General features: G+C 41.0%; 1 protein-coding gene across 1 annotated transcript; it reads left to right on the top strand.

Moving 5' to 3' along the window:
* Positions 1–459: 459 nt before the first annotated feature.
* PYM1 (PYM homolog 1, exon junction complex associated factor) lies at positions 460–25,932 on the top strand. Its single transcript, XM_063426619.1, has 3 exons — positions 460–518; positions 19,957–20,050; positions 22,256–25,932. The coding sequence occupies exons 1-3, from the start codon at positions 488–490 to the stop codon at positions 22,710–22,712; spliced, it is 582 nt and encodes a 193-aa protein (XP_063282689.1). The 5' UTR covers positions 460–487; the 3' UTR covers positions 22,713–25,932.
* Positions 25,933–26,213: the final 281 nt, after the last annotated feature.

The following is a 26,213-nucleotide window of genomic DNA, read 5'->3' as shown; positions in this document are numbered from 1 at the left end:
TTAACGACACAACACTATACATAAACCAGTGTAAAAAGACATTGACTTGCAATATTTGATGTTTACTGTTCGAATACATCAAACCATTTAAACTTTATTTGAAACGATAATGCACTCCTTGTAATTTGTCACAAATAACCTCGCAAAACACATTGAATCCTTTGGCCAAAAAAAGTCACTTCCATACAAACATATTAAAAAAATAAATAAAACTGTGAAAAAGTTTCTTAGTTCGGTGGAGAAAAGTCGTTTTGATCTACAATGGGTTAATAAATATGTGTCACAGCATTACTATTATAACAACAACAATAATAATAATAATGTATCCTAATCATAAAAAGTAGTGTGGTAACATACACACACCAGCACACATTACAGTTATTGCTAGCCTAGGTTGTAGCCTTGTGGTTTTTATTCTCACAGCTGCCTCCTGGTTCGTGACGTCATTCGGTGGGTTGGCGGAAGTGAACGTGGTGAGAGGACCAAGATGGCGACTCCCTATGTGACCGATGAATCCGGTGAGTGCAGCATCGAGAGAGCGAGAAAGTGCCGCTTTACGGGTTTTTGAACTCTCTTTATATATCGCACCCGGTTGTGCTGCTGTGTATAGCACAGTGTGCCTCTCAGTATAGTGTTTGGTTGTGAAGTGTGGGGCACTACCTATTATCAGCATCATGTTCTTTGTAATGTGTACCTCCCATCCTCATTATCTCCAAATTGCGGTTCCAGCGTCATCCCTGTCATTGTGCACAATGCCATAAGCATGGTAACATATTCATTCTTATTTGTACAGCGTTCTAGAACCTTTTCACCATGGTGGAATGTGGCAAGAGTCTAATATGTAAGCCCTGCAACAATACCCACGTTTCATTCTTCATGCCTGGCATCCCATGTGCACTGACCTATAAACGTGGTTTTACTCCAGTGCTTTTTTTTTTTTTGTTCTTGTGTGAACTTGTTCATGCTGTAGCATAGTGTATAACTATTAAAATGTTGTTCTCTCTCTGTCTCTCATTGAAATGATAGATTTTGTGTTTCAATAAAACCACATTAGTATGGTAATTTAGACACCATGGCAAAATCAGTTTGGTATCTCTTGCCAAAGCTTTTGTGCAGAATAAACTTTTAAATCCGTGTTTTGTTTTTGCATTTGCATTCTCCAGCAAGGACTCGGATTCCTTTATTTCTTTGAATATACGTTAAACAGAGTGACCATTTCTAGTTGTAATTTATACAAAAATAAATAAATTCATTGGACTCCTGCAAAAGATGTAGGAGATTATTTTGAGAATGCAGTGCCCCACTTCTAAACAATTAAAGGACCACTCTAGTGCCAGGAAAGCATACTCGTTTTCCTGGCACTAGAGTGCCCTGAGGGTGCCCCCACCCTCAGGGACCCCCTCCCGCCCGGCTCTGGAAAGGGGAAAGGGGTAAAAACTTACCTTTTTCCAGCGCTGGGCGGGGAGCTCTCCTCCTCCTCTCCGTGTTCGTTCCTCCCCGTCGGCTGAATGCGCACGCGCGGCAAGAGCTGCGCGCGCATTCAGCCGGTCACATAGGAAAGCATTCATAATGCTTTCCTATGGACGCTTGCGTGCTCTCACTGTGATTTTCACAGTGAGAATCACGCAAGCGCCTCTAGCGGCTGTCAGTGAGACAGCCACTAGAGGATTAGGGGGAAGGCTTAACTAATTGATAAACATAGCAGTTTCTCTGAAACTGCTATGTTTATAAAACAATTAGTTAACCCTAGCTGGACCTGGCACCCAGACCACTTCATTAAGCTGAAGTGGTCTGGGTGCCTAGAGTGGTCCTTTAATGTGTGAATTTGCTTGTTACCTAATTGATACACCATGTAAAATGGTGGATCTTAAAGGGACACTGTAGGCACCCAGACCACTTCAGCTAACTGAAGTGGTCTGGGTGCAATGTCTCTATTGCCCTTGGTGCTGCAATGTAAAACATTGCAGCTCTAAGTCTGCCCACATTGGCTGTCTCTTACACGGCCACTAGAGAGCTTCCTGGTTTGAAACAGACCCATTTCTTATGGGGAAATCCTAATGCGAGCACAGCCATTTTCATGCATGTGCGTTAGGTCTCTCCCACTGGATGCCATCGGCAGGGGAGGAGCGTGGGTGGAGCCTGACCCAGCACCGAGTGACATCGGTGCTGAATTCAGGTAAGTGACTGAATGGGCTTTAACCCCTTCAGCGCCGCAGGAGGGCAGCACCTTAGAAACCTATGGTGCCAGGAAAACGGCTTTGTTTTCCTGGCACTATAGAATCCCTTTAACGTTTGTTTTATAGGCACTTAACGTGGCTCTGTCATCGCCTGGGGACTTTGCAGAATTCGCAGATACCCATGACCGTGATATCGCTTCTGGGGTTCCGGTGCGCAAGGTGGTGGAGGTAAAAGTGAGTTCTACTTACCTGAATTTCTCACGTGGGCACAGCCTTCTTCCTGTAGTGGGTCCTCTTCAGCTCCTGGCATTTCAGCGCCAGGAGACAATATCACTGCTGTACTGTTGCGCATGTGTGAGAGTACAGCATTGAGGTCTGTGGAGAATCCCGCATGATCCTTTATAGATAAAGCCAAAAACCTGCAGCCCTCACTGTGGGGATTAACACTTCTAGTTGGCAGTAGCTCTGCCCAGTGTCTATAAGTGTCAGGCGTAGGAAATTTATAGAGACAAAGTAGCCCCTACTTTATCTCAGCATCTTTCTTAACTGGGTTGGAATTTTAGTGACAGGAGGCAGGTGACAGTGCCCCTTTAAATTATTTACATATCAGCTCACCAACCAATGTTTGTTTTATAGTGATATCTATCAATGTAATTAAATATATCTGCCTACCTCAAATCTTTATAGATTTTAAGATTGAACAGGACCTTTTTACCCTTCATATAATTTGTGCAATGTGTTTGTTCCACCATCATTTAATGATTTCTGTTTAAATGCACCCATGCATGTTGTATTTTTTTAAAGGATATATATGCTTTATTTGAATATCCTATATGAATACCTAACACAACATTAAAGAGTTACTCCAACAACCATGAATACTTCAGTAATTTGAAGTGGTCATGATGGTAGGAGTATGTATGTGCAGTGTTTCTGGATGAAGCACTGCACATACAAAGTTATTGCTAATTGTGTGCTGGGGGAAACTCTGTTCTGGACTGTTCCGGGCTGCCGATATCAATTCTGTGCACATTTTGCACCTGTCATCAGCACGCATTTTTTCACATTTTTTGCATATAATAATTATTACATATCAAGTGCAACAAAAGAAAAAGAACTCAAAATAGATTCACACATCAGCCCTGTCTGTTAAATGCCCCACATGTCTTGGATCTACATTAATTTCTGGTAAAGGAACACTATATGCACCCAGACCACACCATTTCAATGAAGTCATATGTTCCCACTGTTTTAACCCTGCTGTTAAAAACATTGCCGTTCTGCCATGTTTTCAGTGCTGGCTTTAAGTGCTGCTAGTAGTTGTTTTACTCAGACAGCCATTAGAGTTGCTTTCTACCAGATGGCCTCAGAGAGAGCTTCCGATTGGCACCTAGTGACATTTTGCAGTGCATGCGCACTAGCCTTCCAATGCTTACCTATATTAGATTGGACGAGATCATCGATCTTCATGATCTCAGCCAAGGAGGCGGGACTAGCTGTATGCAGCATTTACTATGTGCGCTGCATACAGCTCATCGTCTGTCTGGGGGGATCTAAATATGTCCCCAGCTGACAGAGGGAATCCCCAATTATCAATTTATGGCTCATCGTGTGAGCAGGAATTTTATCCTGCTCACCCCATAACGTTAAGACGTACCATTACAGCCCAGGCTTTGTAGGGGGGGCTTCCATTATTGTGTGGAAGGCAGTACTGCTATATTTATTTAAGAGAATTATCGCATATTTCATGAACATGATATTTTTACCCTTTGGGAACCAATTTTGTGCCTAGTCATTGGGACTGCATGCCTATCACTGACAGCCAATCAGGATTTTACAAATTAGTCCAGGAAACAAGCTGTAATTGCAGCTTATATTGTGCTGTTGCTAGAGGCCTCAGTTTGAGTCCATAGCCCATCAGGGCTGTCACCGTCAAATGAACTTGCTAAATGAAAACTAAACGGACACTATAAGCACCCAGACTAGTTCATCTTATTGAAGTGGTGTGGGTGCAGTGTCCCCGTCCCCTTAACTTTGCAAGTGAAAACATTGCTGTTTTAGAGAAACTTGTTTACATTGCAGTGTTAGAGAAAATAGTGTGTCCCAAAAAGGCACTATTGGTGTGTGCAAGTGACCCTTAAATTAAACAATTAGAGGAAATACAAAAATGTCCATAGGATAAAAATCCAATGGGCACAAAGGGTTTCTTGAAATATAAAGCTAATATAATGTTAAAATGATGAACTTTATTTAATTGAAAGGAGAAACGACATACGACATAAACCCATCAAGAAGAGCCATCATCAAATAACGGCTCTATATTGAAATCTAAAGGGGGAGTCTCAATGTGGGACTGGATGGGAAGCTGGCTGAGGATGATAGGAATGGGAGTTGAAAAACCTAAAAAGGTTTAAATGTCCATTGCAGTGAACCACTTGTGGCTATAAAAGAAGGCAATATAAAGCCCTATGATTCAACACCACTATTACAGGAAAAACTGCATTGAACTAATGTGTAACCAATATAACAGTGTGGCAACACCAAATGTCAACTGGAAGTTTGTCACCAAAAGAGAGGTGTGTGTGTGTGTGTATATATATATATATATATATATATATATATATTTGAAGTCGGGGCAATATGGCCGTACACAGAAATCTAGCATATTATAACCATAACATCAATGAGTTGGAACCAGTCGGTTGTGGTGTGCCGGAACCAACAAAGCAGCGGGTATGTGATTAGTGGATGCTGAAGAGGCTGCCCCTATAACGAAAGAGTGACAACTGAAAAATGATTGGAGTTTAGGCCGAGACTGGTCAACAGTAGTCGTACATAAAGCATGAATTTAGCTGTGGTCAGAGTGTGTCCATGCAGTTCGAGCAAAGGTTGTTGTGGTTGTTTTTGGACTGAAAGGGAATAAGTGTCCAAAACTTGTACTGGGCACCACTTATTGTGAGTAGGATACAGAGGGATTTGAATAGTACATCCTTCGGTGCTGGTTTTTGTTTGTCTTAAGGATAGAATGTAATGGTCAGTATGTTTTTGTAAATCAACTGTTCTTAGGTAGTGTATCGGGGGCTGTAATGGTCCTGGTTGTAAATTCGTTGGGACGGAGGAACCCATAAAAGGCGAGATATAGGGCTGTCTTTATTATGGTATTGGTCATAGGTTCAAAAGGAGAAGAATCTAATAAGTTGGATAGAGTATGGAATATGTTGTTGTCTATGGGTAATCTTTGTGAGGGAACGTGTGTCTCTAACTTTTTAATTCCTTTAAGTACTTTTTTAATTTAATTTGATATGATGTCAAGAAACCTGTAGCGTTAGGTTGTCGGATAAGCATGTGGCGCTGGATGCCGGTAAGGTACAGTTTAATAGTATTGAAGGGTAGTTTAAGGTTGATGTGGCAATAAGAAGTAAAACCTAATATCGCTTCTAAAGCAAACATGTCGTGGATGTGAAATTCTGTGATAAATTTTGTGAACACGTGAAAGGCCCTATCATAAGTGTTCCTAGTGTTTACTGAGAGTGCCAGATGAGAAATGTGACGTGCGTGATCTAACAAAGTCTTAAATCCATTATCATGTCTTGGAATAGTGGTGCAGGTGTCGCTCGTCTGGAAGCGGTGGGTAGTGTCAAGAATAAAGCCTGGAAACGAAACCGAGACAAGTGATCAGTAGAGGTGTTTGTGTACCCCGGAACGTGGATACATGTGATAAAGAATTGACAGGTGGCGCTACCCATGTGAGTCGCCTTAGTAGTCTCATAATTACAAGTGATGCCGATCGGCCTTTATTGACAATATGGCATGTGGCCATATTATCTGAGTAGCATCTAACCGTGTGACTGGACCAATGTGGTCCCCAGGCAATGGCCGCCGCCACGATAGGGTACAACTCAAATAAAGCCAAGGTATCAGAGAAGTTGGGTAGTGATCCAACTTCGGTCGGCCAAGGTCCCCAAAGCCATTGATCACCCCAGATGGCCGCAAAGCCTGTGTTTGCTGCGGCATCTGTCCACAGTGTAGGTGTAGTGTCGGAGGGGAGTGGTATAAACATGGCTCGACCGTTCCAAGAGGTGAGAAAAAACCCTCACATGCGTAAATCAGAGGTTGCGTGTGTTTATCTAACGTGATGTGTGAATTGTCCGAGGTGAATAGTGGAAATAAAGATAGCAGGTGGGAAATAAAGGATCTACCTTGTGGTATGATCCTCATGGTGAAATTGAGTGACCCTAGCAGTGATTGTAGTTCTTTCCGATTGCAACAACCTTGTAGCAGGTAATGTTCAATACTTGCCAGGGTACGCTCAATCTTGAGGGAGTCTAGCCTGCATGTGTATCGTGTTTTAAAAGAAGAAAAACTACCACAACAAGAGGACATAGTCTTAAATTAGAGGGACAAAGGTTTAAAAATAATATCAGGAAGTATTACTTTACTGAGAGGGTAGTGGATGCATGGAATAGCCTTCCAGCTGAAGTGGTAGAGGTTAACAGAGTAAAGGAGTTTAAGCATGCGTGGGATAGGCATAAGGCTATCCTAACTATAAGATAAGGCTGGGGACTATTGAAAGTATTTAGAAAATTGGGCAGACTAGATGGGCCGAATGGTTCTTATCTGCCGTCACATTCTATGTTTCTATGTCTAGTTGGATCCCCAAAAATTGCATGTTGGTATCCGGACCCAAAGTTTTGTGAGGGGAGACAGGGATAGTGAGGGATTCAAACAAAGCCAACATGTGTTTCAAACTACTGGGGGGGGGGGGGAGTGTGTTATTTTCAATCGTGAGGAAATCGTCCAAATAGTGAATAACCGAAGGGCACTTACACACATTCAGTAATACCCAATACAAAGCTTCTGCAAACGTATCAAAAATACGTGGGCTGCTTTTGGAGCCAAAGTGAGACTGGTGAAGAAATAATGCTACCCCTGACATTTAATGCTGTGTAGATGCCATGGGGAAGGGTGCATGGGTAGTAATTTGAAAGCGTTTACCACGTCGGTTTTGCTTAGCCATGCCCCTGTGCCAGCTTGAAGAATGGCCCATATGACATGGTCGATAGTGACGTATTGTAGTGAAAATTCTTCGGAAAATATGAGTGAGTTAAGGCTGTGGACAGTGGAGGAATGTGGTGCAGATAAATCAATTATCAGTCTGGGTTTGAGTGAAGTCTTCCCTGTGACTACCCCTATGGGATTGGTTCTCCAAGATGTGAAGGGTCCAATTTGCTCCAATTAATGCTTAAATTGAACTGAGTCAGAGCCGCAGCCACCTTTGCAGAAAAGGAACGGTGGTAATCGTAAAAAGCGGTACCACCGTATTTGTGCCCCAGGTCCACCATCTTGTGCATGTATGCATCCAACTCTGCTCTTTTCTCCGGGTATACCGAGCAGTAGACGTCCCTATAGATCCCAAAACCTAGTACGAATTCAGGGATGGTCAATTTTTTGTTCAGCCTGGGGTCTCTTGCCCTTAGCACTACTGAAATATCCCCGTATGCAAAGGTCCTGTTCTCTAGGACATCCTGGGAGGCTATGAGCAATGAAACCAGGTTTACACCCTTGCCTTCCAGAATATCCTTTTTAAGGTGAGATGGGACCATGTGCGAAGGATTAATAGATTCAATAATCGAAATAGATTCCAATGAATTACCGGGCATAATATCAGCAAGAGGGTGACTGGCAACAATTGGATTTGTAGCAGTCTGGTTGGCACCACTTGCTTCCAATTTAGCCAGCCTATTGCTAATTGTGCCGATGGATGACATAAGAGAAGTCATCATGGCGTGAAAAGCTGGCAACTGGGTCCCACTAGGGTCTTCCCCTGCATCGGAGTTGTCAGTGGTAGTGTTTAAAAGTCTAAACAACTCCGCCTTCCTAGCAGTAGCTGGGAAAGGGATGCAGCGAGACGTGGGATGGTCCATGATCTGAGGGACGAAGGACTATTAACATCTGTTCCAGGAACAGGGGTACCAGGCCTAGTGGGTGTGCAGGGTAGCAAAAGTTCCTCAGGGATATCAGGAGTATTTGACATAACTGAAAAATATAAGGTAGCTTTAATCAATCACTCTGTAATGAATTGGGTGGATACTGGTGAGGCTAGCTAGATACCAAGCGGCGAAACAATTATACTACGTGATAGTGACAGATGAGTCCCTGCTAATTGCCAAGCGGCTTGAGAGGTACTACCTATACGTGGGCCCGAGGGGAAAGTATGAGGCCACCGAACGTTGTGGTGGGGTGATGGCCTCTCGGTGGCAATTAAAGCATAAGATAGAATGGGAGTGACAGGTGAGGCCCTCTCTATGCAACTATGCGAGGCGGCTAGCTATGATTTGGCCCGAGGGACGTATACCTCCGAGTATGAGGATGAGGGTGTTGGCCTCACGGGACCACTAACCTGTGGATTAAGACCAGAAAATATATTCCTAATTGGGCCACGTAACCTAGGACCAGTACCCCTATAAAAATAGAAAAGTACTGGGATCTGGCGTAGTACCTGATATGTGAGACAGGACGAGTTGTCAATGTAGAAATAAGCAGCGGTTGTAATAGTATCGTGGTGCGACCTATGGACATGAAAATCAATATATAAGCATCTGTGCGTATGGTATAAGCTGGCAAGATTGTGGGCCCGAAATCAAATTAACCTACCAGACACTATGCAGAGAGTAGTAAATAAACAGAGGATGATGACGGCTTTCTAGTGTTTGTAAATTACCGTCTGAAGTTCAAGAACCTAAAAGAGTAAATTCACATGTGTAAACTAAATTAACATGTGACATTTGGCCCAAAGCATAAAATCTAAATCAAATATCAACCAACCTAGACAGCAACCACAATTTACACAGATGTCAGTAATCACAATTCCTAAAGTACAATTCCTTGGAATGGACCTGTGGAAAAGGTCAAGAATATAAGTTTATAACATCCAGACTTCATACCAGTTTTTTTTTTAAATCCAACAGTGGAATTATTTAAATGACCGTAATATCTTTGTAACCAGTAGGGGCAGAATCATACAGAGTACTGATTTGTTTATATGCTAGGATGTGAAACGAATGGTTGCGTTCGTGTAACTGAGTTAAGTGAAACATGCGTACATAACCAGATAGGCATAGTGAAAATTAGCCGAACGGCGTGAGTTCCCGAATGCATAACAGTAATAACCGAACGCTGGTACAAACGAATGGGGCTCCGCCTTGTAAGCTAGGGATGTTTATGGCTGTTGCTTTACGGCGGAGCCAGACTTACGGTTAAACCCGGTTTTAAAGCAGAGAAACAGGCTGCGCGGACGCCAGTGACGGGAGACCGAGGCAGGGAAACACAGGACCAGGAGACCACGAGGAGTACAGGTAAGGAATCCAAGATGGCGGTCTGAACCGGAAGTAAACATTTCAGACTCGCCAGACCAGCAACGGTAAGGAGTGGGAGTGGATTGGCAGCCCTTTTAAAGGGGATCCAAGCCCCTCCCACAACTACAGGCCAAGCCTTCAAATATATCACCTCCAATACACCATTTGTGGCTATAATACAAGGGCAATAAGAAGCCCTGTAGAACCATGCCACTATTATAGGTAAACTGTGTGCATCGAATGTAACCAGTATGACAGTGTATCCACACACACTTATTTAAAGGAATGTTACAAAGCCTGGGTTGTAAATGGCAGAAAAAGTTTAAAAGCAGAAGCCTTCTATAGACTAGATAAGTAGAGGATCGACTTCATGGTCGTAAGCTAGAGAAATAGATGCAAATTTAAAGGCTAAATGCTGTCTTACACCCAGATGCAGTAGATATAAGATACCTCCTAGATCCCCCAGCCAGGTTCCCTCCAATAATTACTAGTCTAGAGTCAAAGATATCCCCCATCAATAATTCTAACTAAATAACCATAGTGCATTCAATGGAGCCGCTCACCAGGTCTCCTTATATTGGACCGAGGCCGCTGGTCACATGATAGCCGCAACCAATTGCTGCTCAAAGGGCGTGTAGGAGGCATGCCGATGCATCATAATCATGTCCTAGATCCCGCCTTTTTGTCAATCATTACAAGCATCCCAGTGCTGTGTCAATGCACGGAGGAGGGTGGAAGGAGATCTCTTCGGCGGTTTTGTACACACAGGGGGAGGAGAGGCAAATAAATGTATTAACCCCTTGTAGTACATAAGGGGAGATTGAAAGAGAGGTACAATGCTTATAAGCATCTCTCTAAGTCAACTAAAGTGTTTTTTTTTTTTATTTGAGCAGTGGAGTGTCCCTTTAAGCTGGAACATGCCAAAAAGGCCTAAGTCCCGAAAAAGAGGGGCAAGGAAAACAAAAGGGGTAAAGAATAATAACATATATTAATAAGAAAGACAGGGAAAAATTTTTTTTTACAAATAAATTTGTGTTTTCTCCTTATGACCTTCTTTCTAATTTCTAGGTTAACCAGTCATACCAGGCCACAATGTCTGCCATCTATCGTATGCTGCTGTCGTTGTCTGCCATTTAATATTGTTGTGTATGTTCTAAATATTGGAAATGTGTGTTTTCATATGTGATTATTAATATGACGATTTGTACGGAAAACTTTTGATAAATAAAAAAAGTCTCAGTCCCAAACGAGTGGAATCTTGAAAAAGCCTTGATCACTAGGTTGTTAGTCTTTCTCAGTACTGTAAAAACGTGTTATCGTTACAAAGAGTATGGTGCAGTATGTACTCTGTCTATGCTGAGAGATCAGTGATATCTGCAGCAATTAATTGCTGCAATTACAAGTCTCCCCCCTTGATTTCACATGTCAAATGAGGAATTCTTACACTGTATGTACAAATAGGACAAATATATCTTTCCTACCTGGAGAGGGAAGCTTCAGCAACACTCATATCAGCTGCACACAAACCAGTTCATAGATCTGTGAACCAGCTATGTATACACTGATAAAAGCTGCGATATGGCTGTCATCAGCTTGTTGAGTGTTCTACAGTCCCTGTATAATTAAATGTGTAATGTGAAATGGCAGTGCTATCCCAAAGGCACCCAACAGAAATTTGTGGGAAGTTGATGCACTTGTTGAAAAAGAAGGCAATTACAGTTAAACAGATACCCAGCAACAATACCGAAGTATCCATCTTCCGATAGGGAAAAATATTCTTGGTGTCTAATGGGTTAACACGTGTGATTCTCTTTCTATTGTTTGTGTAGACTGATTATTCACATCTGGTCCCCAGTGGTTGGAGGTCTATCAAATACTATTATTATATATATTATTTATAGAGCTCAAAACACAAATTTGAACTCTAAAGGAAAAATAAGCATTCTGTGGGAGAGAGCAGGAGGGGGGAGAGTTGGCTTTATGTCCGCTGGTATTGTTTTACAATTTCTATCAAGTTAGTGAAGAACAGCATGAGCACATGTAATGGCCTTAAATAATTTGTTACACATTTTAACGTTTTCATATGTAAGGTTAAATTGTTTTTGTACTGTTCAGTCTATTAGGCAACTTTATTTTGGCTGCTATTGGACTTTTAAAGTACAGATGCTATTTGAAGGTGCACTCTAACCACCACAAGTGCTGAGAGAACATGACACACAATGCCATAGTTCTTATCCATTATCTTATTGCAAGAACCTTCGCACAGAATTTTCTTATTTTAAGTGGATAAGAATCAGTTGCACGTGCAGTAGAAATGCTGATTAGTGTGAACACAAAATGTATGAGATCCTCTGTCATATGGTGCGAGTGAGCAATTGAGCTGTAGTTCATCTCAGTCTTTCCCTATTGCAATAGGGATCCCTGGTTTGCTTGTTTTCTTGTGCATTAAGTCATCTTCTCCTGGACTATATAAAAGAGGGGGGAGGAGGGGGTTATTTCAAGCACCTGTGTTTGTTTCACTCTGTGTCTAGTCAGACATATCTTTATGCACAGTGGTTAATGAAGTAAAAGTGAGTAAATACAGAATTTGCTTATATTCTGTTTAATAGCTTTTATCTCTTTGGTGTGTTAAGGGTGGTATCATCAGTGAGCATTTTTGTTAAAGGAACACACTAAGCATCATAACCATTACATCCCGCTAGTTGATCCAGGACGCTCAGCCAATGAGCTCATTCCTGCATGGCCTTGTTTAGTTCTGTAGAGCCAACTGGATTCTGTTAAAAGAGAATTCCAGGGGCTGCAGGCGCATGGTGTGGTCCAAGTGAGTTGTTTAACTGTACTTTTGACGGTTTGACAAATAATAGTTGGATTTTGGCAAAGCACTCCTGGCACCATAACCATTGCTGTAATGATTGTGGTGCTCTGAGTGCTCCTTTAATCATACACATTTTGCAATTTAGAAGTACAAAATTGGGCTTACATTGCTGGTCATGCCATTTGGTGAGTGAATATGCAGTTTTGATATGTTCATGCTTAATGGGATACTATAGGCACCTAGACCATTTCATCTCATTGAAGTGATCTGGGTGCAGTGTCTCTGTCCCACTTAGTTTAGAGGAACTGCAATGATTACATTGCAGGACTAAGACAGCCTCTAGCAACTGTCAATCAGACAGCCACTAGAGGTACTTCCTGGTGGCTAGTTGACTTTTGGGTGCCTGACTGATGCTGGGCGTCCTCACGCTCTACATGAGGACATCCAGCGTCAGTAAAATTCGCTTAGGAAAGCATGAGGCCCTATGTACTCATGCGCACATAGGGCCTCACACCCCAAGATGGTGTCGGAGGAGGCAGAGCACAAACCCAACGCTGAAGGAGATTGGAGCTGGAATCGAGTGAGTACACAATGGGTTTTTATTAACCCTTTCAATGCCGGGGAGGGAACGAAAGAACTAGGGATCGACCGATATTGATTTTTTTAGAGCCGATACCGATATTCTGTGAACTTTCAGGCCGATAGCCAATATAATTTGCCGATATTCTGTACATTTACCATTTTGGAAAATAAAAACTATTTCTAAAGGTAAATGCACAAAATATACATGCCATGTGTAGTGGATGCAGTGTGTTTAGACAGGGGAGCTGTTTGTGTTTGTGTAGTGTGTGTGTAGTGGATGCAGTGTGTGTTTGTGTAGTGTGTGTGTGTAGTGGATGCAGTGTGTGTTTGTGTAGTGTGTGTGAGTGTTGTGGATGCAGTGTGTGTTTGTGTAGTGTGAGTGTAGTGTGTGTGTTGTGGATGCAGTGTGTGTTTGTGTAGTGTGAGTGTAGTGTGTGTGTTGTGGATGCAGTGTGTGTTTGTGTAGTGTGTGTGTTGTGGGTGCAGTGTGTATTTGTGTAGTGGATGCAGTGTGTATTTGTCTAGTGTGTGTAGTGGATGCTGTGTGTATTTGTCTAGTGTGTATATAATGAAAGCAGAGTGTGTGGGTAGTGTGCGTAAAGTTAATGCAGTGTGTGTGTAAAGTGAATTCTGTATATACTAAATGCAAAGTGTGTGTGTGTGTGTTTGTGTAGTGTGTGTATATAAGGAATGCAGAGTGTGTGTATTTGTGTAGTGTGTGTATATAATGCAGTGTGTTTGTGTAGTGTGCATTATATAAACACACTACACAAACACACACTGAATTATATAAACACACTACACAAACACACTGTGTATTTAATGCAGTGTTTATATCATGCAGTGTGTTTGTGTAGTGTGTTTATATCATGCAGTTTGTATAGTGTGTGTATATAATGCAGTGTTTGTATAGTGTGTGTGTATATAATGCAGTTTGTGTTATACACACAAACTGCATTATATACACACACTATACAAACACACTGCATTATATACACACACACTATACAAACACACACTTTACAAACACACACTGCAATATATACACACGCACTATACAAACACACTGCATTATATAAACACTGCATTATATACACAGTGTGTTTGTGTAGTGTGTGTATAATAATGGAGTGTGTGTGTGTGAGGGGTCATTTTTTATTAATTTTTTTAAATATTAATATTTTTTTTTTTTAATATTTAATCATTATTATTTATTTTTTGTTGTCCCTCCTCCCTGCTTGTTGCCTGGCCAGGGAGGGGGGATATAGCAATCTCTGGTGGTCCAGTGGCATTGGCTGAGCTGTGGGGGGAGGGGGGCGCGGGCAACAAGCGTTTACTCACCTCCCTGCAGATCCTCCAGCTCCCCATTGTAAGTCTCGCGGCCAGCGTGCCGCGGGTCTCGCGAGATTTACACTGGGGAGCTGGAGGAGCTACAGGGAGGTGAGTAAACGCTTGCTACCCGCCCCCCCCCCCCAGGACCGCCGGGCTTGTAATGAGCCTGGCGGTCCTGGGCGGTATTATCGACAATATCGGTATCTCTATTGGCCAATACCGATATTGCCGAAAATACCGAATATCGGCCGATTATATCGGTAAAACCGATAATCGGTCGATCCCTAGAAAGAACTATAGTGTGAGGAATACATATTTAGGATCCCTTTAACTGCAATGCTTGATTTTTCATGCTTCCAGGTTGTAGCGTATCTCAGTTGCCATCATTCTAGATGTGTGGTTTTCTTATGTTGTGTGGTTCGCTTGTCAACCATTTGGGGCCCCGTATTGGTGCGTGTCGTAATAGAGGTGTGCGTTTTGGTGCTATCCATGTCTCACACCTGTGCATTGCTGCCCTCCATTCTCAGTGTGGCCTTGCATGTTAGATGGAGCTGGCGATTATTAGTAATTCTGCAGGGTGGTGTACTTCTCACCATCCCCCCCACACCACCCACCTCTGGGGGGGCCTAGATTCAGGCCGATAGGGCTCCCCTGGAGGCCCAGGTCGGGTCACGCGGGCGCTAAGATGCATGGTTAGGAGAGTGCTGTTGTGGGGGTCCTATGGGGGAACTGGGGCGCGCGTGTGTCCCCCATTACCTCCTGTGTCGTGTTCCTCACCCCCACCTGTCCGTGTGTGTGTTCGGTAGATATACCATGGTCTCCATAGTTCGGTATGTTTGGTGCTTCGTCGAAGCAAGTCTGCGTATTTTGCTTCTGCTGTATGGATCTAACTCTCTGTAGCCATTGTGTTGTGGTGGGTTTGTTTCCACATGGTGGGGATCAGTGATTTAGCTACGTTGAGCAGGCATCTCAGGATTGACTTTTTATATTGAGCGCTCGATCGGTCTGTGAAGTGGAGTAGCGCGGTTTCCATGGTGAGTTCGGGAGGCTCGTCCAGTACATTGGTCAGTTCCTGCTCGATCCCTTCCCAGTATGGTCTTATCTTATCGCAGTCCCATCAGATATGTCAGATAGTGCCTGTCTGTGTTTCGCATCTCCAGCAAGTGTCTGGGACCTCTGGGAATATTCGATGCAGTAACCAGGGCGTGCGATATAGTTCGAGATTTTTCACCAGAACAAATGTTATTATTAGAATCGTTTTGTTTTTTACATTTATTGAATAAGATTGACTTACCAAAGTTTAGCATTTCATCTCAGTGGGAAAAAAATAAAGAATTGGAATGTTTACAATAATTTGCCCAAAGTTGTAATGATTTGATAGTCATGCAGTTGTTAGGTGATCAATTATTCTCTGACAGAGTATGTTATGTACCATTGTTTCCTAATGTACTTCACTTTTAAATCAAGCCTTTGTATTTTAGCTTTATAGTAAACACTTCTCATTGGTCCTCATTGACTCCCTGACATACTGTAGAAATGGTCATCCTTTTAAATCTGCAGTGTTGCATTATTTTTCATACAGTGTATCTTGAAATGTAACCTTTAGTCGTTAGTTTGGGGCTATAGTTTCCTTAGAGCAAAAGTAATCGCTGTCTACCCTCCCTTTGCTGCGTAAAATTAAATAAAGTATGCTCACCTCCTTTCCAGCATCGGAACTCCTTCACTGCAGCCTTCAATTAGTACTCAAAACAGTAAAGTAATATTGTAATACACGTAGGCAATAATGTAATACACGGTATGACTGAGAGCATACTAGCTGACCCAGCTTTGCTAAATATTTTGTTTTATCAATATATAATAGTCTGTTCTATTAGGATTTAAATTGGGTTTCTGGGTATCAGGTTTTTATTAGTCCCTTACATAAGAACTGGATTCTCCACAAATAATTGGCAGTTTATATCTCTGCCCTTCCTTACTCTTCGCATATTCCTACCACCTCCATCTAAAACAATTGCTGAAATACGTGAATTTTTCACTCAAACTACCACAAAATTCTTACATCTCTCATAACTTCTGTTTGACAGCTGCAGCTCTGTATACCTTATCTTCCTTTCTAGCAACATTTTGCTCTAACTCAAAAGTATACAAAACGCTGATGTCCTTCTTATCTTCAAAACACATTACTCCTCATCTGCAGATTCTTTCGTCATAACCCACCACTTGGTCCCCTTTAAGAGGAAAATGTAAACGCCTTACCCAGACTTTCAAGACAATCTACTATACTGTTCTTTCTTACGCCTTTGTCCTTATCACTAAGTACAAACCTGCTCATCCTCTCCATTCTTCTCGCGACCAAGTCTCCCCACCTTTCTTATCTCACCCTCCCTGTGCGGACATTTCTAAACAGGCTCCTATTCCTGGAACTTACTACCATGTAATTCTGTACTTTTACCCTTCCCTGCTTCACTAGAATCTACTCCAAAAGAAATCTCATTAAAGGGGTTTCCTAATCGCTAGTCTAACCTATAACTCCTACCACATAATATTTATAATCTGTCAAAACGGTTCTTTTTTTTATTCTGATTCCCTTCGCGCCTGGAGTCACACTTGGCACTTTTACCTTCAGAATGTAAACTTGCATGGGGAATTTACTGTTGGGTTTGTTTGTTTGTCTGTCTGATATCATTTTGTTATTTTTTTCACTTTGAATTGCTGATACCTCTCATTTTAGTAAATAACCCTGCTTCATGTCTTGTTCTGCTTCTTCTGTTTCATTATGTGCAAGTGAATGTAGCAGCCATATGTTATTTTATATCCAGCACCTTATTCGCATGTGGAAAAACGCAAGGAAGTAGAGGGCAGAAATACTGCACAGACCATGCCATTACAATTGTTTGCTTGTTTTAAAAAAAAAAAATATTTTTAGTTTATAGATGTATTTATTCTGAAATGCATTGTTGAAAAGGCATTACATTTTAGAATTATTTTTACTTCATTTATGTTGATGTGTTTGGCTGGTGTTTTTAAGTATAACATTGGCAATAAACCCACCAATTATACATTTTACATATTATGTTAATTGCCACAATTGTTTGCTTGCCTGTTTTTCTGATTTGTATTTTCAAACAAATGGTGATACCTGCAGGAGTGTGGAAAAAAAAAAATCTAATTGTCCCAGAGACAATACCAGTACCCCAGTCTGATTTCATGACAATCTTATCCAAAGTACAAAAGATCCAGGTACTCAGGGATAAGGTGGTGTTAATGAAAATAAGTGCATATTACAAGCAGCAACTTTTTGATCTTGCATCAAGCAAATAACTCAGTGAACATGTGCAGTATTTTAAAGACACCACAAACATATTAACTACGCATAATAAAAAATAAATAAAGGTTTGTACCATACTGTGGTTTCCCAAGTAGCCGCAACCGGAGCCAGGGCAGTCAAAAACAAACCGTGCCACAATGCTTGGTGACATAATATGCAATGCGTCAAATTATGTGAGGCAAGGACGCCATTCGATGACATCAAACATAATATGTGGGCACCAACAGATGACATCTATCGTGAGAACACATGCGTTGTGGTGACACAGCATCATCTTAATAAAAAGAAATCAAGCATGACCACCCATCATCACGTCATAACATAAAACATCAAAAATAAATATCTCAGTAGTCATGGCAGCAGGTTGCAGACCAAATAATCATTACATAATTATTTAAAATAAAATACCAATTGTACACATAAAAAATATCCAAATGCCTTCTTTTAACACATTTTGACCTTTATGCATAAAATTCTATATAGAAATACATTGTATGACAAATTTTTACTCTATTTTAATTGCATAAAATGCAGACCATAAAAGGTAAGTAGGCACTATGGTCTGCATTTTATGTGTTGGTCTCTCTCATGGTCTGGCAGCTCCCTGACCCCCTGTCCCTCCAAGGCTCTTTTGTAGCCCCCCTGTCAAATCCCCGTAGAAGGGGGTCAGGAAAGCTCTTAAACAAAATCTGCCTGCCCAGCAATTGGAACTAGTGTCCCTGGCGCTGGGCGATAGGAATTCCACACCACTGTATCCGACAATAGGCTGTTTTATGATTTGCTCTGTATGAATAGCAAGGGAATTAGAGATGAGGTACGCTGCACCCATTGTTAGATATGATATTGAGGAGTAATATACACATTATTTTTAGTTTACGTCAAAGCTTGACATGATTCCCTAAAACGTAAGAACCAGGGGCCAAATTTTAAAAACTAAAATCATTTTAATTAGTGCAGGCACACAAAGTGTGTGCATCCTCTCATATAGTTCAGTAGTCATCAGTAACACTTTTACTTTTGTCCTCACTCACTCACTTTTTTTTTTTTTAAAACGTGGTGTGCAGCCATGTACTGTGGTTTAGTGTAGGTCAGGAGTTCTCCAGTATATAGTCAGACATTCCAAGAAAGAAAAATAAAATCCAGTACATCATTTTATTGTTCTGGGTACTTACTTAAGGTAGATTTGTAATTTGTTTATTTTTGACTGACTAATTATTTTTCAGTTCACTAAGTGTGAAAAAGGGAATTTAAGGAAAGTCTACTCAATTCAGAATGTGGGCCATAAACCACAGGCAGAAGAACAGACATGTATGTGTGTTAACATTGCCATGATTCACAGATTAAGAGAGATACACAAAACATCACTACATGTCTTTGTAAATCTAATTTAATGTAAGTCTAATTTTTGTCATTATAAGAATAAAAAATATTCAAACTGGCAGTCATTTTACTTGTTAGTCTCATTAAGGGGACACTAGAGTCACCAGAAGCACTACAGCTTAATGTAATGGTTCTGGTGTCTATAACATGTTCCTGCAGGCTGTTAACTGTAAATGCTTCCTTTTCAGAGAAAAGGCAGTGTTTACATTACTGCCTAGTAACACCTCTAGTGGCCGTCACTGAAACAGCCACTAGAGATGCTTCCTAGTTCAGCTCTGTAAGGAGATGCTGAACGCTCCCCATAGAGATGCATTGATTCAGTGCATCTCTATGAGGAGATGCTGATTGGCACAGCGTATTTCTGCACATGTGGAATAGCCACCCAATGTTTTCCTTTGGGAAAGCATTGGATTGGCTGAGATAATCAAGATTGATCTCCGCCATGGAGGCGGGACCAGCTTCAGTAAGACCTACTTTTTTGCTCCACAGAGAGGGGAGCTGGTCACATAAATATTTATTCCAGCACTATAGTGTGCATATTACATGTTTGTATTCCTAACACTATAGTATTCCTTTAAGGGATATTTGTTTTGCAATAAAATTATTTGCTTATTTAAATTTTATTTTACATAGATCTTGGTTATTAACTAGCACCTTGTCAAAAGAATAAACACTGTTTATGATGGACATAAGAAAGAAAATGCAAGATGGTGATTCTAGAAAGTGAACATGATGTATGTGTGTTAGTCTATTGTTGGTCACTGTCAATTTATAATGCCTAATTATATGTACAGTGCTCAATATTTACACTTGCCACTGGCAAGTGAAAATTCGGCCCTTGCAAGTAAAAATTCACCCCTAATGAGTGGACTCTCAAGGCTTGCTGTGTCAGGTAACTTTTAAGGCCTGGCTAGTAGTGTAGAACTTTTAAATTTCAAGCCCTTAATAAAGAGAGACATTTTAATTAAATTATTTTTTTTTTTATAGGAAAGTACATAGCAGCCACTCAGCGCCCTGATGGTACCTGGAGGAAGCAAAGAAAGGTGAAAGAGGGTTATGTGCCCCAAGAAGAGGTTCCGGTGTATGTATTTTTGCTATTTCTGTTATTGCAATCTATCCTGTTATTGGATCTGAAAAGGAAGTATTCTATGTACAGTGTTCTATATGTGGAAAATGGAACAAAAGCATTTATTTTATTAAGTTGCCAAAATCTACATGAAAACATTTATGTTAACAGAAATGTCAGACGATTTACCGTATTTATCGGCGTATAACACGCACCGGCGTATAACACGCACCTCATTTTTAGAAAGAAATTCCAGGAAATTTCCCCCCCCCCCATAGTATCCCCCCCCCTATAGTATTCTCCCCTCATCCCATAGTGTTCCCCCCTCATCCCATAGTGTCCCCCCCTTTCCATAGTATTCCCCCCCTCCCCTCCCATAGTATTCTCCCCCTCCCATAGTATTCTCCCCCCCTCCCCTCCCATAGTATTCTCCCCCCTCCCCTCCCATAGTATTCTCCCCCTCCCCTGCCATAGTATTCTCCCCCCTCCCCTCCCATAGTATTCTCCCCCCCTCCCCTCCCATAGTATTCTCCCCCCCTCCTCTCCCATAGTATTCTCCCCTCCCCTCCCATAGTATTCTCCCCCCCTCCCATAGTATTCTCCCCCCGCTCCCATAGTATTCTCCCCCCTCCCCTCCCATAGTATTCCCCCCCTCCCCTCCCATAGTATTCTCCCCCTCCCCTCCCATAGTATTCTCCCCCCCTCCCCTCCCATAGTATTCTCCCCCCCTCCCCTCGTATTTTCCCCCTTCCCCTCCCATAGTATTCTCCCCCTCCCCTCCCATAGTATTCTCCCCCCCTCCCATAGTGTACTTCCCCCCTCCCCTCCCCACCCATAGTGTACTTCCCCCCCCTCCCCTCCCATAGTGTACTTCCCCCCCCCCTCCCCTCCCATAGTGTACTTCCCCCCCTCCCCTCCCATAGTGTACTTCCCCCCCCCTCCCCTCCCATAGTGTACTTCCCCTCCCATAATTACTTACCTGTCCTGAAGCGTGGGCCGGCTTCACAGCTTGCACCGCGGTACAGGAACTTTAATTTCATGTTCCGGTTTCCGGCGGGACTGAAAGGAAGTGTGCACACTATTGTGCACACTTCCTTTCAGTCCCGCCGGAAACCGGAACATGAAATTAACGTTCCTGTACCGCGGTGCAAGCTGTGAAGCCGGCGTGGGCCGGCTTCACAGCTTGCACCGCGGGCCGGCTTCACAGCTTGCACCGCGGTACAGGAACTTTAATTTCATGTTCCGGTTTCCGGCGGGACTGAAAGGAAGTGTGCACACTATTGTGCACACTTCCTTTCAGTCCCGCCGGAAACCGGAACATGAAATTAACGTTCCTGTACCGCGGTGCAAGCTGTGAAGCCGGCCCACGCTTCAGGACAGGTAAGTAATTATGGGATATCGGCGTATAACACGCACCCACGATTTCCCCCCTATTTTCAGGGGGAAAAAGTGCGTGTTATACGCCGATAAATACGGTAATTTTTTAGTTTTTTTTTATTATTATTGTGTAAACTTAACACAGTAATGGTCTCCAAGACATGGGCGCCAAATAGATCTAAGATCTAAGCACTCAATGGCTAATCCAGTGCAGGTTTTTTTTAGGCAACGTTTCAACTCCAATGAGTCTTTATCAAGCCATAATCTAACCTTAATTTATTATTATGGCCTGATAAAGACTAGTTGGAGTCGAAACGTTGCCAGTTCATATCCAATAGCCTGCACTGGGTAGAGTACCTGGATCTTTGTTTTTACTATACTTAGTATTTGAGGTTTTACCACCTTCATCTGTGAGCCATCTAGGGAGGATTCCAAAAAAATACACCTGTGAATTCTGTTCAATCAATTGTGAGTGTAACTGACTGTTTTCTCCCGTATTCTAGTGACTCACAATGCTTAGATAAAAAAAACAATGAGACCCATTTCTTTTCTGAAACCATCTTGAAACAAGGAAAACGAAATAAAGTTTTTTTACTACAAATAAAAAATGACATATCCAATGCTTGATACAGTCAACCGTGTAATGTTACAGAAAATCATTCACACACATATACAGGAAACTCTGGAACACAATCTTGCTAATATTCTCTGTTACCTTGGAGGGGACTGAAATACAAGGGGATTAAAATTAAACTGCTGAATACATGTATTGTTTAGCTTGTTCTCATTTCTTGCACAGAACAGATTGCAAAACGTCACCTGATCTGTTTCGCTTTCTTACAGTTACGAAAATAAGTATGTAAAGTTCTTCAAAAGTAAACCTTCGCTGCCCCCTGGAATGAACCCCTCTGAAGCTCCTGCAAGCAAAACCCAACAGTCCACCAAACCAGATAATGACACCACCTTATCAAAGACCGCCAAACGAAATATGAAGCGCAAAGAGAAAAGAAAGCAGGACAAAGGCGAGCGTGATCCAGTAGAAGAGGCCCAGCAGGAGTTAGAAAGGGTCAACATTTCGGAAACACCAGTGCAGAAGGACAAAGAAGCAAGCAATGAGAATCAGGCAGCTGAGAAGACCAAGAAAATAAAAAACCTGCGTAAGAAGCTTCGTCAAGTAGAGGATCTACAGCAGAAAATAGACTCTGGGGAGATCAAGCAGCCATCCAAAGAGCAACTAGAAAAACTAGGACGGAGGAAAGCACTAGAGGAGGAGTTGGAGGACCTGGAACTGGACTTGTAGGGTGTTGCAGCTTGGCCTTTGTGCTCTAACAAGGAACATATTAAGTATTTTTCTGTTTTCTTTTTATTTCATTCACTTATCGTCCGGTGCAGTTTTACAATTCTAACATTTTTTGTCATATGGGTTCACCTAGCAAGCCATCAATCCTGCCTTCCCAATGGTTTCACTGAAGTAGACTGATGAACTACAGCTGCTGTAAAGTATAATTTAAGACAGATTTTAGAATTGTGGCCCATGTTTGACGAGTGCAGTACCAGAAGACTTCTCTACCATGTACTTTTAAATGAGATCAAGAACATAATTTATTGGCACCAAAAAGGAGTCTTCTAGAAGACTGGTTTACCTGTGCAATCATGCCTTGTCCCTATTCACGGTTCTTTAAGCAATGTTAATTGGTTGTAAGAGTCCTTCTATGTTAGCAAGCTGGAGATCATGAGATTGTTGACACTTTTTTTGTACACAAGTATAAGGTATAAATGCAATAATGAATTCAGTTTAAATCTATACAGATATATTAACCATGCCAAAAATAGGATTGATCTCAATTTTTCAGTGATGTGATCCAATGCTGTTAGTTGCTAGGTATATTCAGTGATGTGTTGCACTCTGTATAACACAGATCTGCAATGCTTGAATAGTAGGAATACTAATGCATTTATTTTAATTCTTACCATCTCAGGGGACTAGGCTAAATCATCTAACACCTAAAGTGTTTAAGGCAGGCATCTCATACTTATGCCCCATATGTCGCTGGCCTACAACTCCCAGAATTCTTTAAATGCAAGATTGCCTGAGAATCGTGGGCATTGTAGTTCAGCAACATCCTTTGGGCTGGAGTTTGAGATGTCTGATTAAAGACGTATATTATCATGATCAAGGGTAGGTGTTTTGTGATGCCAGTGCAAATTAATATCGGATATATTTGTGTGAAAATTATGTTTGCACACTACCTGCCCTTCTCCTGCCTAAGGAAGTATATGTGTTTGAGTGAGCAGGGCTCCATTTATCTGTTGTATGGGTGGCTGTCCTCTTTCTCTGTGTCAGGTAGGAGATAAGTTGATGTTTTTCATATCACTACGTAGAAGACACGAGCTTGCTTGTGCTTATTCACAATTGAATGAACAATGTGTGTATCTTCTACACATTATTACTTAACAAATTGATGATAGTACTCATTTGTGGGATGATGTTTGTTCTAAGCATAGCAATCAAAAAGAATGGTATCTGGGATTTGTTTGATAGTCATCTTAGTAGAAGTAAACATAAGAAAATTTTAGTGTTTGTGTATGCTAAATGTTTAAGCATTAGCTTTCATCTCTAGTGTCGGTGGAACATAACAGCTAAAATGCAGGGTTTTAAAACATGACTAACATTTCCAGTTCGCTATATATAAGTAATATCTAAACCTGGATTAAACCTCACTCTCTTTTTATTTTTTGTAGCAGGCTAGTGTCAGACATAATGGTTACAAAAGAGTAAAGAAAGTGAGATTTCTGAAAATGATTTTTAATTTTATTTTGAATATACTGGCAAGCTTTAGTATCAGTGTCACGGGGGTTACTCATTAAACAGTGAATTAAAAAGTGGATAGCAAAATTAAAACCAAAATAGCCAAAATGACAAATAATAAATCCACTCCAGCTATTTAAGCCTAAAATTTGCTATTCGTTTTTTTTAATTTTTTTTATTCAATGTTTGGTGAATAAACCCTTTGTGTGCATGCGATTGGCTGTAGCCCCGAGTTAATAATGTTGGGGAATATTTGAAACAGTTGATGCCAGCTACAACCCCAATCAAATAATTAAGAAGAATAGGACAGGTTTTTGTTTAATCTGTCTGCACAGAACCTCATTCATGACATCCATGTGGACTACTGTAATGAACTAGTGGCACTTGGTGATTTCAGAAATTAGGATGACACTGCATGGCTGCCTGCTGTCATTTGGTAATAAAATTAATGTTATGTAAAAATGTATCTGACCTGAATAAATCTGAAAACCGAAGAACCAAATTATCTTTAAGGCCAGGTTTGTACAGCATTTGGGAGAAATATAGAAATCGAGACAGTTGCCTTGTGTCCTCCTAATGTTTGTTACGACCTATAACTTTTCTGTTGAAAAAATTGAAGGGAACTTTAATTTGACTCTTCCTAAGTGGCTAGAGCATTATTAAATTGAATTATTAATGTTGGAAAAAAACACATTTGTTTGAGTAAAGTTTTGCCAACTTCATCAGATTCTATGGACTTTTAAATAAACCTTCCCTTACCCTGTAAGATTTATGAATTATCAATTGCAAGGTGTTATCACTGGTGTAACAACTAATTTTGTTACCCCCTCCATCATTTTTTTCGTGTCTCAGTTTGTATTGCTTGCTTGAATTATAAAAATTGGGTGTAGTAAGTAAAAAAAATTGTTACATATTTTCACTGCTACATGGGGCGGCCATCTTATATAATTTTTCTTTGTTGGAAGTCGTGAACTTCAGATGGTGCTTCCAATTAAAGACTACTTAAAGATGGCCGCCCCCGTGTAGTGAGGGTTAGCCCGGAGATTTACTGAATAGAGGTCTTAACGTATATTTATGCAAGATACAAAATTGTATACAACATTTTAATTTTGTATTTCCTAAAATGAAATAAGATTACAGTTTTCATTTAAATGGAGTAAAAGAGAACGGTGGCAATGTTTAAGGATTTAAGGGCAGGATAGCTGCAGTTTGTCTAGCAAAGGATCATGGGAGTTATAGATTATGGGCATCAAACCATGAGTTCGTCTACCCTGTGTGAAATGAGTGACTGTTCTTTCTATACTGAGCACACAAATCAACAATACTAACATGCAGAAATTAATTTAGGAGGTAAGTTTTGGGTAAAAACAAGTCCTTTTACAAATGCCATTTAAATATAATTGTACATGCATTTTTGAACAAACTCTACAGTAAGGAATGTAACACGGTTTGAGAAAGCTGTAAAAGTAGTGTATATGTGTATACATTTATGTACATGTATAAGTGGCTTAGGATGACTAAAATATTTGTCTAGTATCTTAGGTTTGTGCAGCGCTTACTTTTACAACAGCATCATCCCTATCCTTCGCTCGTCCTGTACTGTGGGGGAGGCAAATACATACATTTCTGTCATTATTTAAACTCGTACACTGTTCTATATATACTTTTTTTTTAAATAAAAATTTAGATTTAATAAAATGCCTTGTTGCATCGTGCAGTTGTTTGAATGCTCTCCAAACCATAGTACTACATTAAGAGAATCATTACATACATTGTTTATGCATTAACTAGGTTACCAGAACAAACATGTTTTTTTGTTTTTTTTAAATGTTCATACTGATTTGTTGTTAGCAAACACAATATGCTGTTGTATGTAGAATTTATATGCCGCAGAAGGTAATATTAAGGCATTTTGATTGAAAGTCCTTCTTATTTGATTTACTACTTGGCATACCTGTGTTAAGAAACAAAACTCACAACATAACTGTGATC

Source organism: Pelobates fuscus, chromosome 1 (genome assembly GCF_036172605.1).
Source record: "Pelobates fuscus isolate aPelFus1 chromosome 1, aPelFus1.pri, whole genome shotgun sequence".
NCBI lineage: Eukaryota > Metazoa > Chordata > Amphibia > Anura > Pelobatidae > Pelobates > Pelobates fuscus.
This window is presented reverse-complemented; position numbering and strand designations above follow the sequence as displayed.

What these genes read in the sequence shown, in the direction of transcription:
- PYM1 (XM_063426619.1), top strand. Translation starts at nt 488, where the DNA reads ATGGCGACTCCCTATGTGACCGATGAATCCG. An exon ending in CTATGTGACCGATGAATCCG is followed by an intron (nt 519 to 19,956) that starts GTGAGTGCAGCA and finishes TTTTTTTTATAG; the next exon opens with GAAAGTACATAGCAGCCACT. An exon ending in CCCCAAGAAGAGGTTCCGGT is followed by an intron (nt 20,051 to 22,255) that starts GTATGTATTTTT and finishes GCTTTCTTACAG; the next exon opens with TTACGAAAATAAGTATGTAA.